The 15782-nt window shown below is 33.2% G+C and overlaps 1 protein-coding gene across 1 annotated transcript; it reads left to right on the top strand.

Annotated features, from left to right (window-relative positions):
• The first annotated feature begins 783 nt into the window (after window positions 1-783).
• On the top strand, window positions 784-4598 carry LOC118743764. The gene is made up of 2 exons (XM_036476527.1): window positions 784-807; window positions 3541-4598. The coding sequence occupies exons 1-2, from the start codon at window positions 784-786 to the stop codon at window positions 3952-3954; spliced, it is 438 nt and encodes a 145-aa protein (XP_036332420.1). The 3' UTR covers window positions 3955-4598.
• The last annotated feature ends 11184 nt before the right edge of the window (window positions 4599-15782 follow it).

The raw sequence follows: 15782 nt of genomic DNA on the forward strand, positions 1-15782 counted from the left end.
TGCTAGTGGTTATGAATACCTACCGATAATCAAAACTTCCAATTACATACATATTTACATATAATATAATCAGAGAGGTGTGTACAAAATAAAGGTGTTTAATAGCTCAGTCATTTTGTAAACGTTTATTAATTTTAGGTGCTGCCATATTATGTAAAAACAACAATTGTATATAAATCATAAGGCGTAAGACATAATTATTACACTGAGCAGAAATTAATAGCGTTTAAATTAGCATAATTATATAGACGGTGAGCAGTGATAACCCTGTAAGATACATACTCACACGTACATACATCTAATCAAACAATTACAACCATAGTACCACAATTTTCGTGACTTACAATGTACATACATACATATATGAGGGAAAAGTTGGAGCTTCCTCCAGCATTTGTGACAAGCTTTCGAGTGCTGCGGGGTTATAGTTAAGATAATATGCAATGGAGCTTATTGCTTCGTTTGTATGATTTTACTAGCTTTTGCGATCACGTGTCAATAACATGCAGACAAGCGATGCGATGCCGTGGCGTATGAGCGATGTTCCTACCCACTTAAAATTGGTAGTAGCTTTTAGTTAGTTAGCCAATAATAACTAACTATGCATGCGGCTTAGCCCAAACCTATTTTTTTTTTTTCTTTTTAACAACTAAGTAGTTATGTTGCCAACTAAAAATCGTGATTCTTGAGGTATTTTTTTCCCTAGAAAAGCAGACGCAAATTAATTGTTGTAATTTGATGAACAAGCGGCAAATATTTAATGCAAATTAGGCTATTAATAAAATGTTGGCGAAATCCGCGTCAACGGTGAGTTTCGAAATTGATTATGCTTAATAGTTTAATGGTGGGAAACCATGTGGATTTCGTGAAAGATTAAATCGACATCATATATCTTAGAATTACATATGCGTAGAACGTGTTCGAAGTATACATATGTATGAACTTACTAGGGTGATTGATTTAATTTTTATAAACCGGTTTCAACCCTAGTTTATTCATAGTACACCAGAAACTAAAAGATCTAAATATTTATTTTTGGTGAAAATTGAACTAGATATTTGTCTAAATACCAGATCTCGAAAGATTTCTTTCGGAGAGATATTTATATAGTATTATATTATTTTAGTTTCCAACTAAGATTTACATTTAATTTCAAGAAATAAATCTCGAAATTTACCTAGGAGATTTATTGGTAATCGTTGCTTGTTTTCGGTTATTAAGTGAGAGTAATAATATTGGTCGCATATAAATGGTGCTGCCAATTCCTATTTAAAAACATACGTTTAACTTTGTTCTTTACAGCATTGAAGAAAAGTAAAGTAGGAAAGTAAAACTAATACATTTTAGTATTTTGATAAAAATTTAATTTATTTGTATTTTTCAATTTTGTTCTAAATGGCGACAAGTGGGTCAGTTATTCTGTCTGGTTCTTCATGTAATTTGGAACATACTCCATACACCTGGGGGTAATGAATTACCCCGGTAAAGGCTAATACACATATATCCGGGTACCCGGATAGCTTTATTCGAGTACCTAGGTAAAGAATTATCTTTAGCGGGTTAGTGGGTTATCTTTAGAAAGGTATTCGGATATGGGGTTATTTTTACCCGAGTAGGCGGTTATCTTTATACCGATAACCGAGCAGAAGGTTATCTTTACCCGGGTATTTGAATATCGGGCTTTATTTGTCCGGGTACGCAGGTAGTAGGTTATCTTTATCTGGGTACCCGGATTAAGGTTATATTTATTCGAGTGCCCGGGTAGTCGGTTATCATTATTCGAGTACCCGGGTAGGCTGTTATTTTTATCCGGGTACCCAGATAGATGGCTACAATTATCCGGGACCCGGGTAGATGGTTGTCTTTATCCGATCTACGCAGGGCAGATTTTATTTGTGTACAGGTATTTTTATCCTTGTAGAGGTTAATATATTTATGTATATCTGGGTAGCAGGTTATCTTATTCCCGATAACCGCTTAGAGGGCAATATTTATTTGGGTACCTACATAGGTAGCGGGTTAATATTATCCAGGTACTAGGACAGGAGGTTTTATTTATACGGGTATCCGGGTAGTGGGTTATTTTTATCTGGGTACCCGGATAGGTGGATGTATCGATTGCACAACCTGCCTGAATAATAGATTAATGATCAAGTACAAGTTAAGTTGCACTTACATAGGAAATGAACATATACAACCGAAGGAGATTTATTTTTCATTTATATTACTTCATGACTGAGAAGAATTTTTTTGGCATCGGTAAAGGTTCCTCTTTGAGAGCAACCAATAAAGCTGGTTCCCGAAAAAAGCGAGTAATCGAGAACCCTAGTACCTACATATATAACTATGTAGGTATAGTTGCTCGCCTGGTACTAGAATAAGTTGCCGTAACCAAATTTAGCAAAATATTAAATTTTTCTTTTGTCCACAGCTTACTTGGGATATTGCGATAATTTGGCATTCGTGCGTCTGTGAAATTTTTGAAATATATGTACATACATACATACATATGTATGCACATGTTTAGGTTTAGTTTTTTAATCAAAGAGTTTTTTTTTTTAAATTCTTCGCGTCAATTTAATTTATTTGCGTTGAATAACTAATTTGACAATGGCGTCAATATCGATTAAAACAATATTTCAAAAGTTGCTTAATTTATTTAGTTTTTTGAGTCGCTTGTTAAACAAGCTAAGTTTATGCCAAATCCGCATACGTCATGACGTTTTCGTTGATATTAGGAAACTTTGTCTGACTTTGCAAAAACAATAAAGTTTAATAGCTTGTTTAATTTTATATAAAAATGCGCTCCGACATACATACATATGTATGTATATTTAAGGCATATATACGCGCAAACAATAGAAAATTTGAATTATCTTGAAAAATGGGCATTAAAATCTATTAAAAAGCTGTCGAAACCTGATTTGTATTCATAGCCAAAAATAAAAATACAAATAAAAAATAAGTAAAACGTGTTCACTATTTTATATTTATGCAAAAATATGCCGATTAAGGTATGGCCGAAATACTGGTTGGAAGAAACAGCTGCTTTTTGTTTTTTATTTTTCTGACTTGCCCATTGGATTTTACAGCTCTAATCTATTGCAGTTTTCAACTTTCTGCGAAGCATGCTTGCAATTGATACCGTTATACGAGCTATTTTATGCGCCTAAGTTTAAAAATGCACAAAAATAAAATTTCAAACATTTGGTCGTACGTTCGCACAACAAAAGTTTGGCCAGATCGCTTTCAAAAATATGTTATTTGACAAATGATAAGAATCGATATTGGGGGATCGATTTATTATTTGACGATTCCCACCTGCATCGATTATTTTTATTTCGATTTGAATCGATTCAAAAATCTACTTTTTTTATTTCGATCTTTTTTTATTTTCGATCTTTATACTTACTTATATAATCTCATTCACAAATATTTTGCGTTAAATATTTAATTTACATGTCAGCTTATTAAAAAAAATGACTTAATAAGATAATCTCAAATTTTCCATCACTTAAAATCTTATTTCATTTTTTACAGTTGCTCGTTTTTGCATTCTGCATTGTCGTTCCACTTTACGTCCAGGCGCAAGAAGGCGTAAACAATTACTTGGATGTGGAGACACCAAAGGTTTTTTATTTTGCTTCACCACTCCGACAGCCGGAAAGTCTGCGCTCGCCACAATACTTTGACTTCTTGAGTACATTGTATCGTCGTGATGCTACCAAAGCTGATCTCTTCCGACCGTATGTGAGACCACGACGTGCTATTGCCAATGATGCACCCCTCTCAGTGCCATTAGATGTTTCGTTGTCGCCTGTCGCTGCTGTGGCTGCATCTGGCGCCGCACCACTAGTAGGACGTCCACGTCGTGCCATCATCTTCCGACCGCTGTTCGTCTACAAGCAGCAACAGATTCGTAGAGAGCAGTCAAATCATCGTCGTCGCGTGTAAGGTAATCTGTCAACGGCGTTGGTTAGTATTTTCGGTAATCTAAAAATTAAACTGGGATCCGCTAGGTGTAATTTATATTTTTGACTACGTACTGTGTTTATGTAATTGTACTTTTTTTATATTGATAGTGTCTGCGTATTCTTGCACACTCTTTGCTAAATTCACTTATAATATAAATTCTAAGTTTTTATGTGTATTTAGATCTTCATATAATACATAATCGCTTTCTGTATTCATCTTTGTGTTGCTCATTTTCTCGTCATTTAAAGAAATCAAAATGAAATACATACATAAATATGTATCACATAAGCTCGAATTTGGTAATAGAAAATTTAAATATGTAAATTAAGTTTCTTGAACAAAGTTGAACATATGTACCATAGGTATAATTGAGTGTACATATATATAAAATTTATTTAGGCGTAGTCCCTTATAATTTAAGTATGCGTATAAGTTTTCGGAAATTTATTTAAGATGAGTAGAATTCTCCTAGGTTTAACAGAGTTTAAACGCTGTGAACTGTTAAAATATGTGAAATTATTATGTTAAATTTTTATTACTATATAATCTCATTGCACGCCATTATAACCAAATTATAAAATTCAACATATTTATGTATGTAAATAAATAATCAAATAAATATAGATTTCGCGTATTTTTTTTGGTTTGTTAAATTTAGACTTTTTACGCTCTTGGCTTTTTTTCTACGCTCCTTTTCATCCGTACCAAAGCCACCGGAACTCTATTCCACTCAACGTAAGTGGCAGTTTGAGATATGGTCCCGCTTCTGCAACAAAGAATTTTAAATCGGCAAGCTCACGCTTTTTTAAGCATGAATCTAGAAATTTCCTGGTTCTAAGATACTCAAATAAGTTTGGTATAATTCTATAGCATTATTTGTGCGGCTGTTGTTGGAGTCAAACCCACGCCACCCAAGCGTTGTTCATTAAGTTATACATTAATTTGACTATCACATGAAAATTATCGATACTTCTGTGGTATTTGTATATCCTTACCCAGGTGAACTATTTGTACTATTTGTACTTGCAATTAAGATTTACTTACCAGAGAATGCATATCAATATACTTATTTGCTAGTTGCATAATATTTAAAAATTTACCTAGAAGTAATAATTAGGAGCGCTCCGCTTCGCAACCACAACATTTGCAACAGCTGTGCTCACAAAGTCACGTGCGGAGATGAAAGTCAAAAGTGCATGCAACACGTTCCGCTGTCAATGCTAATGAAGTTGTCAAATGTAAGAAGAAATAATGTAAGCAAATAAAGATAGTAAAAAAGTATGACAAAGCAGCGGCAAACCCGCTGCATGGAAAGGAAGTTGAAATATGTTAAGAGATAGCAAATGATGTTACTGACAACCCGAAAATATGTACATAGTTAACAGCTAACTATGCCAAGTACAAATGAGCTGCTGCTCTCAGATATTTACACTTACAAAAATGCAGATATGCATATTTGAAGATATGAAACTACACTCACATACATACATACATACTTATGTACATACATGCCATGTGGGTAAAATTTCTAGTTCTGAACTGGTGCGCTACTACTACATTTAGACCCAGTACTGGTTCCCGATAAATCTCTATTGCATGCAAACAACTGGCGAATTTTACATGGCGATGTCCTAGGAAGTGTCGCTGTTTTTGGTTAGATTCCGGACGGTCCCAAGATGTTAATATGTTAACACAAATTTTTGTTTTGTATTACCAAACTATGAAAAAGTATCTGCGAAGTGCAGAATGACGGTGCATTTGAACGAAAAAGCCGCCAAACACATATCTATGTAAAGTAAACCTAGCCCCTGCTGCATCCCTTTTTCTTTAATTCCGAACCAGTTCTAAATTCATCACCTTAAATATTGATTTCTAATGGAAAAAGCGAAATAAAATAGTTTTTCTTTTTTAAAGTACCACATTTCACTGATTTTGGACTGGTGGGGATCTACATGGTATCTATCGGACTGGTTCGTTTTTGGCGTTAAAGATCTTGTACGCTTGTGTCTATTAGAAAATGTCGCATATGGAGGCAGGAAGAAAGGGAAAATCGTTGCTAATAAATGCTTCGGTGATACTTGCGTGTAAATGTAAAACTTAGTAAAGTAGTGTAAATATACATGTACGAGTTTGTGGCTTGTTTTCAGTTATGCATAGTAATTTTGTCATTAGCTGAAGTCACTTATAAAAACGTGAAGAAGACGATAAGGTAGTGGAACAAGTCACATTCATATTTGTGTGCAGGCAGCTATACGCAAATAGATGGTAAAAAAATGATATGGAAACATGAGAATACGAATCCGTAACGCTGGTTTAGAGAAGCTGTAAGCACGTGCATGCAGAAATAGTATTCGTATTCGTATGCGAAAGCAAATGACTACGGAAAGCATGAGTGGAGCTAATAAGCTTGTCATCCTGTAATTGAATGTTGCGTATAACAACCATATGTATGTACATATGTATGTGTGTGAAAATGTTTACCATACAATTTTGTATTTGTATCGCAATATTCACCCAACCACAAATACATTCTCTAACTACACGAAATTGAATTAGATAGAAGAAAACTTCCATAAGCAAAATGCATAATCTGATGTTCTAAAATGATATACTACACATATTTTCTGTTTGAAAGAAATCACTTAAAAATGGCAATGCCAAAATTGCTGAATGTTTTGATGAATTTAATGCAAGAAAGGTTTGTTATTAACTTTTTAATAGACAACAATTCCCCCTTTTTTATTGATCGCTGGCAAACTTAGAAATATTTGGTCCTACCGAGTGGTAGTGTAAAGCGCTATTTCGCTAATAAATATAATCATGGAATTCGTGAGCGCGAAGAGCTTGAAATCCTGGTGGACAGGAAAAACGTTCGAAAGCTTTACCAACGAGTTAGGCGACTTACGGAAGGTTTCAAGCCCAGGGTGACCTCCTGTAAGAACAACCATGACGACCTGGTGACCGATGTGTAGAAGGGGCTGACCTATGGAGGGAACACTTTTACACCCTATTTAATGGTAGCAGCACGGAAAATTGTGGAGCAGACGATGAAGACGGAGTCGATGCTCCAACGCCTGATTTCGAATACGGGACAAATGCGGAACATTAAAAGAAATACAGAACAATTAATTAATTACCAGGTCAATTGGCGAAGAAAAAGGATCATAATCCAGCGCCTTCGTCTTGACTCGCTGGTATTTAAACCAGGTGGTAAGACTGTTAAAAATATTTTTAAATTAAAACCTTTTTAATAATTTTTCTTCTGACACCCGTATTAGAACACATATTTAAATTATCTAATTCCCTTAATTCAAGTTGAATTTAATTTTTCAAACAGGTGGCAACCCACCTACAGGTTGTTTGGGAACAAACAGTTTTTTTCAAAGCCCTTTAGATTGATATCCATACCAATCCATCCATTTACCTACTGCATAAATTTAATTTAACTTTTTAAACAGGTGCATACATGTTCGTGTGTAATTTGAAATCAATTTTTTTAAGAGGTGGCAACTCTTTTTGGAAAAATAAAATGTTTTGTCGACACAGTTATCGTATGTGTTATCGATATAATAAGAAGTTTTTGAAATTTTCGATTGGTCGATAGCTTTCGAAAAATTAGTAGCTTTCAAAATTAACCAAGTTATCGAAATTTATAGAGGTATCTAAAGTTTTAAGCCCAAGTTCAAATCTATCAAGCCCTTGAAATGAACAGTTATTGAAATTTATCGAAATTAATCGAGGCATCGAATTTTGTTGAGTTAATCGATTTTAGTGTTTTTTTAAATTGAAACCAATAGGTTTCACATTATCGAAATTTATCGAAAAACTGGTATGTATTGAATATATGCGAAGTCCTGCTAAAGAACTTCGAAGAAGTCGCGCTTTAGTTCCAAAGCAGGAGATTTCCCGGTAAGTTAAATGACGTACTAAGTTAGAAAACATCTTCAAGGGTCTTAAAAACTAGAAGAACGTTCGAATTTCGACAGTAATTGGAACTACTAGTGTACATAAATATCTCTTTCAGCACATAAATCACAGGCAGCCGCTACTTACTCGTATAACTAGGGTGTGTTACAAAACGAGTAAATGCAAAAGCTGAAAATGAAATCAACTCAGTTGAAAGTGCAGCAAGAATCTGATTTACTTATGCATTTTTCTCAAGTAAATTGTATAAATGTGTTGACTTTGGCAGCAAATAAAGCAAACGCAGCAGCTTGCCAAGTGAATACATAACTCCTAGACACACACACACACACACACACACACACATAAGCGCAACGTCCAGTTGGACTGCACGGCAGCACACGGTTTATCGACAGGAGTAAGCAAACCGAGCGTGAACTCCGTAAATTATGCTAAGTTGATTATTTATACAAGCAAGCGGAATGCATACAAAGAATAGTCGTCAGGCGACCACAGCAGGCGAAATGGAATAAAACATTGGTGTAGAAAAACAAAATCGCGAGAGACGTAAGTTTTTTTTGCAGCAAATGTAAAGAAACCCCTTAAGAAACTTTGTAAAGAAAGAATTTCACTGCTTAGCTTTTAAGTACATATGTATGTATCTGTATACATATGTATGTATGTCTACAATGTTAGTGCCTATAAGTAAAATGAAATAGGCCAAAAAAGTAAGCGATGGCCAAAAGTCTTAACTACAACTCGGTATCAGCAGAGCGATTATGGTTTGAAAAAGAAAAAAAGTATCTATATCCCTAAATACTTACATACATACATATATGTATACTACCTTCAATATTAGCTACAGAAAGTGCAGTTACCGCTGAAGGTTAAGCATTCTCGAAATCTCGTGTTAACGCTCAGCAGTATTCTTTGAACCTCATTATGCGATTTGCCATTTTGTTTTTGGTGTTTGCAGACCAGCTGTCGTCTAGTTAACCCAGCTTTTACATATTTTAGTTGTTGCTAAATATGTAAAATAGTGAAGTCGTCAGTTGTTATTGTTCTAAATGTACTTTTATGGCTTGCCAAAGAAGTGTATGCCAATGAAGTTAATGGTGCCAATATGCAATTGAAGTTGTCGTGGTGGACTGCTGAGAGATTTGCATATTTAAGTGGATTTTAAAGGAGCACAGTTTATGTGTTTAAATGTTTCATTGATTGTCTGCGAATTGCTTTCGTAAGTAGATTTATGCGTTAGCGGTGCATAAATTTCGCAGGAAAACAAAGCGAAGCGTTGAAAGCGAAGTGGACTGATGGTTGTTGGAGCGTAATTTTATAGTTAATGGGAATGTAAATGGAAATACAATGATTTTTTAAATATAAATTAACATTTCATTTGAGCAATTATTGGCTTTTAGGTGTTCTAGTATTCATAGAAAAGCCTTAAATTAAAATTATTCTCAAAAAATGCCGTCATCAGGATTATTTAAAATAATTAGATTTTTTGTGCGTAAAATAAAATAAAGAAAGTGAGAGATTTAAATTCACTGAAGAACAATATCATCCCGCATAACATTCTAAGTTGTGTAAATAAGCTTTGTCCATAGGCTGGAAATACATTTCCGATTTATAGTTTCTTGTACATTTTCTCTTAGAATTATCTATAAATAGCATACAAAAATACTATGCGATTTGTCGAAAATCTTTTCTGCGAAGAATTCGACCCACCCTAGTATACAATTGTATTTGTGCGTACAGATGAGTTGCCTAACATTGCCCCAATGACAAATATGTTGACATTCAGACTGTAAATACGATTTTCGAATATGTTGGTCTTACCTCAACATAAACTCGTCTTTCTTTTCGTCAAAACTGGTCGAGGTTAAGTAAGTACCTCGAAAGTTTACAACAAAATATTATATTTCCATCACATAATTATATGTCCAGAATGGGACAAAGCCCAATAATTTTCCATTGGGCTACCCATATACACAAAACTTTATTTTACAAATATGTGTACTAAATATGAAGCAAATCTGATCATATATTGGATAGATCTTGATCCTTGCGCCACCTATCAGAACATAAACACTCTGCTCTAGGAGAAAATGGTTCTCAAATGAATGATGCTTCCCTATATTTGAAGATGTCTGGAGGACTTTGGCAGGACTTGAAATTGACCAGCAGACATTCCAGTTTGTCACCAAATTTCTTTAATTCTATTCTATAATACATATCGACAATTGGATACCTCTAAAAATTTCGATAACTCGCTTAATTTTAACAGCTCCATTGTTTTCGAAAGCTGTTGACAAATTTCGATAACTTGATATACTCTGTTGAAACGATAAAATTCGATAAGCAGTGATAACTCGATAAACCCTTATAACCTTGAAATTTCGATAACTCGATATATTTTGTAAATTCCGAAAACTTCGATTCGATGAATCGACAAATTTTATTAAACTCATATATATAGCTATGTCGATAAGTTGATAATTCAATAAATATCGATAATTTGATAAATTTCCTAAACTTGGCAAATTGGCAATGGGATTATCAACCCATAAATTTTTATTGCTCGATAACTATCCGCAAATTTCGACAACTAAGTTTGTGTGACGGCCACTCAATTAACATTGATCAATTTGAAGAATTTGATACGTTGCGATAACTCCATAAACATGGATAACTCGACATGGATTCGATACCTATAAACTATAAATGTTTTTATCACTGAATTCATTTCGATCCCTTCAATGGAGTTCCAGAAATACGTTAAATAAATGAAGCAATTGAACAATTTAAACAATTTTAGCCCTAAAACGTACCGTAATTACTCATTTTTTCGTTGTCCCTCGAAAAAATTATAATTGTTATTTTTTTAACAACTTTGGCAAGTTTTCAGACAGAATATTCATATTAGAGGCAAATGAAGGTTGTCACCAAATACAAAATATCTGAAAAGTTTCAAAAGTGTGCCACCAAATCAAATAATTGTAGCATGCAGAAGATGTGCCGCAGCTATTTTTGTAATTTTTGAAATTTAACGATTATTTAATTTTAAAAGTTTAAGATACTACATAATGTGAACACTAAACGGTAAAAAGAAGTTCTTTTTGCCAAAACGAAAGAAAGTAGGGTAATAAAACTAGTGTGCCCCGAAATGAAAAAGGATTACATTGATTATAAGATGACGAACTTTTGCGAACAAAAATACCAATTTTACAATTTTTATTGGCACACTCGAAATTCATTATAAAATTTTTTTTTTTTTTTTTAGAAATGAATATACACATTCGAGAAGATTGGTGTAGGAACATATTCCACGGCAATATTTATTTACTTTTGAATAAGTACCAGGTTGACCGAGCCTTGCCCGGAGTGCATATACTTTTTAAAGTTCTCAAGATTTGGATAGCTTTAAAAAAATATTTTGGAAATTAACAAAAAAAAAATAGGATTTCGATCTCTATTAAGTAAATTCCTTACTCGACAATTTAGGTAGCAACCCTATTCCGAAATACGCTGGATGAATGGTACATATCTTGAGCGTATATGTACTGTGTATGCATAAAAACATGTTGATTGAAATTAACAAAATAAAAATTTGCGTTACATAGAAGCGTGGCAACCCTGATGCCAAAAAAAATTTTCTCAACAAGACCTTTCGTTTCATATCCATATTGCGATATTTTAGATACATTGTGTAGAATCACAAATAAGTGGCAACCTTACACAATTATCCTAAGAGATAACATTTTATATATTGGGGAAACATTTTTCTAAACAAAAAATTAAATAAATATGCGCTTCAAAATATATACCTTACATTTGATACCCATGTTATGTTGTTTTAATTAATTTGTAACTAATTTCGAATGGGTGGCAACATTATACGAGTCTTCTCGGACCTTAACATCCAAAACATTATCTGTGTAAAAAATTTCATCAAAATCGTTAGATCCGTTTACGAGAATCCTATGGAGAATTGCTCGTTTAATCTAATAAGATATGACTTTTAAGTTAAGGCGTGCGTGGAGTTACGGGGCGTATACGTTACATACACAACTACGGCTATACATATGAGCATGAGTTGTTATTTTGACTTTTTCTAGTATATCTGTTTTGAGTTTTAATTTAAATAAAATTTCGTATTGAAATCTTGTTCTTTATGCACAACTTTTGATAATATAATATTTCCAAAAATCTCCGTAAATACGCAAAATTCTGAGCCTAAATATATGTATCTAATTATCTACTTAAACTTCAATAAAGCTCACTGATGCTTGCCATAAAATTACAATTGTTACTAACAAAAGTTAAGCCACCATAAATATTGGCATTTGTAAGATTAAATTGCTAACGCCAAAGGGATTGGTTAGCAGGTGTGAATAGCAAAACGGAAGCACTTGAAATTAAAAGAAAGCTCCCACCACATTCCGGCTGAGAAGATTTCTATAAGGACGGAAGAAAGTCGTACGCTGCTTTAGTGTATTGTAGCGCTATTTGCAGTAAAAAAAAACAACAAAAAAACAACATCGAAATGATGCGTCGAAGCAGGAGTATTTATAACGGCGACAATTGATGTTGTCAAAGCAGCCTATGCAATGTTGGCAACAATCTGTGTTTGGCTATGCTGCTTTATTGTTGTTGTTGCGTAAATCTTTGTTAAAATGTTTATTTGTGTTGTTATAGTAACAACTTTATTGCCTTGAACAGGGTTTAGTGATGAGTTTTGATTTTTATTTGTATTTGTGTTGATGGCGGCATTCGCTTATTTGTGATGCTTTTAAGAAAATGAAAACTAACAATCAACTAAGGTGGAATGTATAAATATATAGAAACGTTTATAAAAAAATAGCACAAATAAGTTAAGCTATATTGTTTGTGAGAAGAAGGAAGAAAGGCCATTATAAAATCACCATTGCGTTCTGAGTGAATTTTTGTATATATTTAGGATAATTTACAGCCGCAGACTACTTAGTTACTCCATTATTACCACATGACTCATGAGAAATATTTAAAGTTACTTAAGCTTTTACAATGGAGTCGTCAGATAACGAGAACCGTATCGCTGCTATAGCGCTACTTAAATGTGGACTGAACAAATGTGATGACTTATTTATGATTGAATTCAAACATTTCTCCCTTTCTAAAATATGTTATAAAATGAAATTACCAATTGAGCAATAATTTATGGACCTTGTATAATCCTTAAACTTTCTCCTGAATGTAATTTTATAAACGCAACGAAGGTTTCTGTAAAATCGAGACCGGCCTCTGAAATTCTTAATATTTATTAAAAAATGTGGAAACTTGTAGTTAAAAAAAAATAGTAATAATTTTTACATTGAGAAATAATTTCCCAATTGGAGCCGTCAAAACTGAAAATAATTATCCGATGATTTTATTTTTTATTTTTATTTTAGATAGGCATTATTGTAATATGATACTGAGCAAAACTTTTTGGCTCTAGTGCGAATATAGTATGCAAGTTATATGCATTTATTCTATGCATTTATTATATAGGCTTTTACTAAACATTGGGCTTTTATTAGTTTACTAGCTGTTGATAATCTTATTCGTTTTACGCTAAAACCTTAAAAATTGTCCAACGATGTAAAACCTGTAATAGTTTTTGTAATTTGTGATTTTTATATATACTTATTAGTAGATTTTTTCATAAACAATTTTTTTTTTTGTACTTTTGGAGCTCCGATTTCATTCGGAGAAAATAAATTAATGGTGAATTTACATGGTATGAAGCCATATGAACTGTTGATACGCTAAAATAGAGGGACTACATGTTCCAATGAGGAATTTAATGATATCGAGTGGGATGCATATAATACATTTTTTCATATGAAAAATTATGGGGAGATACTGTAAACATACTGCTGTGATACTGTTAAGCATATGATAATATAGCAAGTTGGATTTTCATACATTTTCCCGTATAAAGTTTAACAGATGCAGAGATACCAAGGAGGGGTTTTTCCCATTTTGATGCCTTTTTGATATAAAAACCCACCGAAAAGAAGGAAAGCAGCAACTACGCCATTCACATACATGTCAAAATTATGAATTTTAAAAATTAAAAACAATAAACAAACAAATTCAAAATAAAGAAATTCTTTGTACTAGAACTTTTTAAATAGAAGCAACTCACGTACAGTGGATAATAAAAATACAAAGCACTATGATAACAAACTTAAAAACAAGACATTACAGCACATTTTAATGAGCCTTATATCACATTTAAGTAAAAATAAGCCTATATCTTCCAAGCAAGTTTATACAAAGACTCGTCAAATATATATATAAGTCAAAATTATAGAAGGCATGTATAATTCTCCCTTTCATTTTTTTGATACAGTTTATGCTTCTTTCTGGATTTTACAAAATGCAAGGATACCGCACTTATTTCGGTACAATATGATCGTAATGTATTTTCAATTCGAAATCAAAGAAAAACATCCCACGAAAATGTTTGCGATTTTAGAAGAATTAGTGTATATTTGCAAACTACTGCAAAGAATGGAGTGTCGTATCTTAAAAGGTTCAGAGAATTAACGAAACAAACAAAGATTTTATGGCCTCATGTCTCCTTCAAACCGCATTGCTATTTTTTCTAACTTTTCAAGCCCAGTTTCCCATCAACATCAAAATACATATAAAAACAAAAAAGTTTTTTTCTAATTGCGGTTGCCCCTCTGTTGGTAATAGTAAACCTCCAAGTGTATTCTGTCATGGAAACAGCTTCTCACAAAAATACAATTGCCATTCGAAGTCGGCGTAAAACTGTCCTTTACTTTGTGTGACAAAATCACGCACGCCACATATCGGCACGCCAGTTTGGCACGTTACTTCTGGGACACCCTGTATAACGAGATAAGAAATGGTATGACATAAGAGCATCAATCATCTTTATAAAGACGAATCCTACCTTGAAAAGAGAATGTACAATTTATTTAAAAATTAAATCTATGGAATATAGATTTGTAGAGAATTTGAACTAATCATGAAATGGAAGCGGAAAAGAAGAAGAAGCTTATTTCATATGTCTACATTCACAGTCTATGAGTAGAGCGTTATAAAGCTTTTATAAAACCAATTGTTCTTCACATTTAGAGTTTTGTGTTATCGTGGTAAAAGTATTAAACCGCAGCAAAATATGTCAGACATGTATGCAGCACACTATCGTTTATTAAAAATTCAGGCAATTTAAAAACTGTATTTTCATATCTTAAATTATCCATTTGGCCTATCCGTTGTGCACTACACATCATCAGCTGCTATCATTCTGGCCTATGTGTTGCATATCGCTTTGTAGGAATAATTTTAAATATATTCAAATGCATGCATGCATTTGTGTTTGCTGGAATTTAAATTGAATGCCAGATTGTTTGCATTTCGAGATGAGAACGAACGATGGCATATGAGTACATATGTATGTATGTATATGCAAACAGCATATCACAAACGTACGCATATTCATACAAACATACAATACATATGTACACATGTAATATGTACTCTATAGATATATGAGTGCGTCTAAGCTGACATATATTGTTATGGGAATGTGCAACAGCATGGCGTTAAATGTACAAAAACTCGCACGCACTCACATGTGTATATGCACTTATGTATGTATGTATATATATGTATATAACTCTACACCATATTAAAAATGTACATTTCAAATGTTTTATTTTAAGAATTTAACGCAAGTGCTGTTATGTTAGACATACCATGTCGCTCGTCGCGCTCATACGCCTCGTACCACTGATTTTCAGTTTATCAGTCTACCAACAAAATGGTTCGCATTGCATTTTAGCTCGTTCGTTACAACGTTTTATTATTATTATTATTATTTTTTAATACTACGCGCTGACACG

Source organism: Rhagoletis pomonella, unplaced genomic scaffold, assembly GCF_013731165.1.
Source record: "Rhagoletis pomonella isolate Grant_MI unplaced genomic scaffold, Rhpom_1.0 Rhpom_scaffold_00007, whole genome shotgun sequence".
NCBI lineage: Eukaryota > Metazoa > Arthropoda > Insecta > Diptera > Tephritidae > Rhagoletis > Rhagoletis pomonella.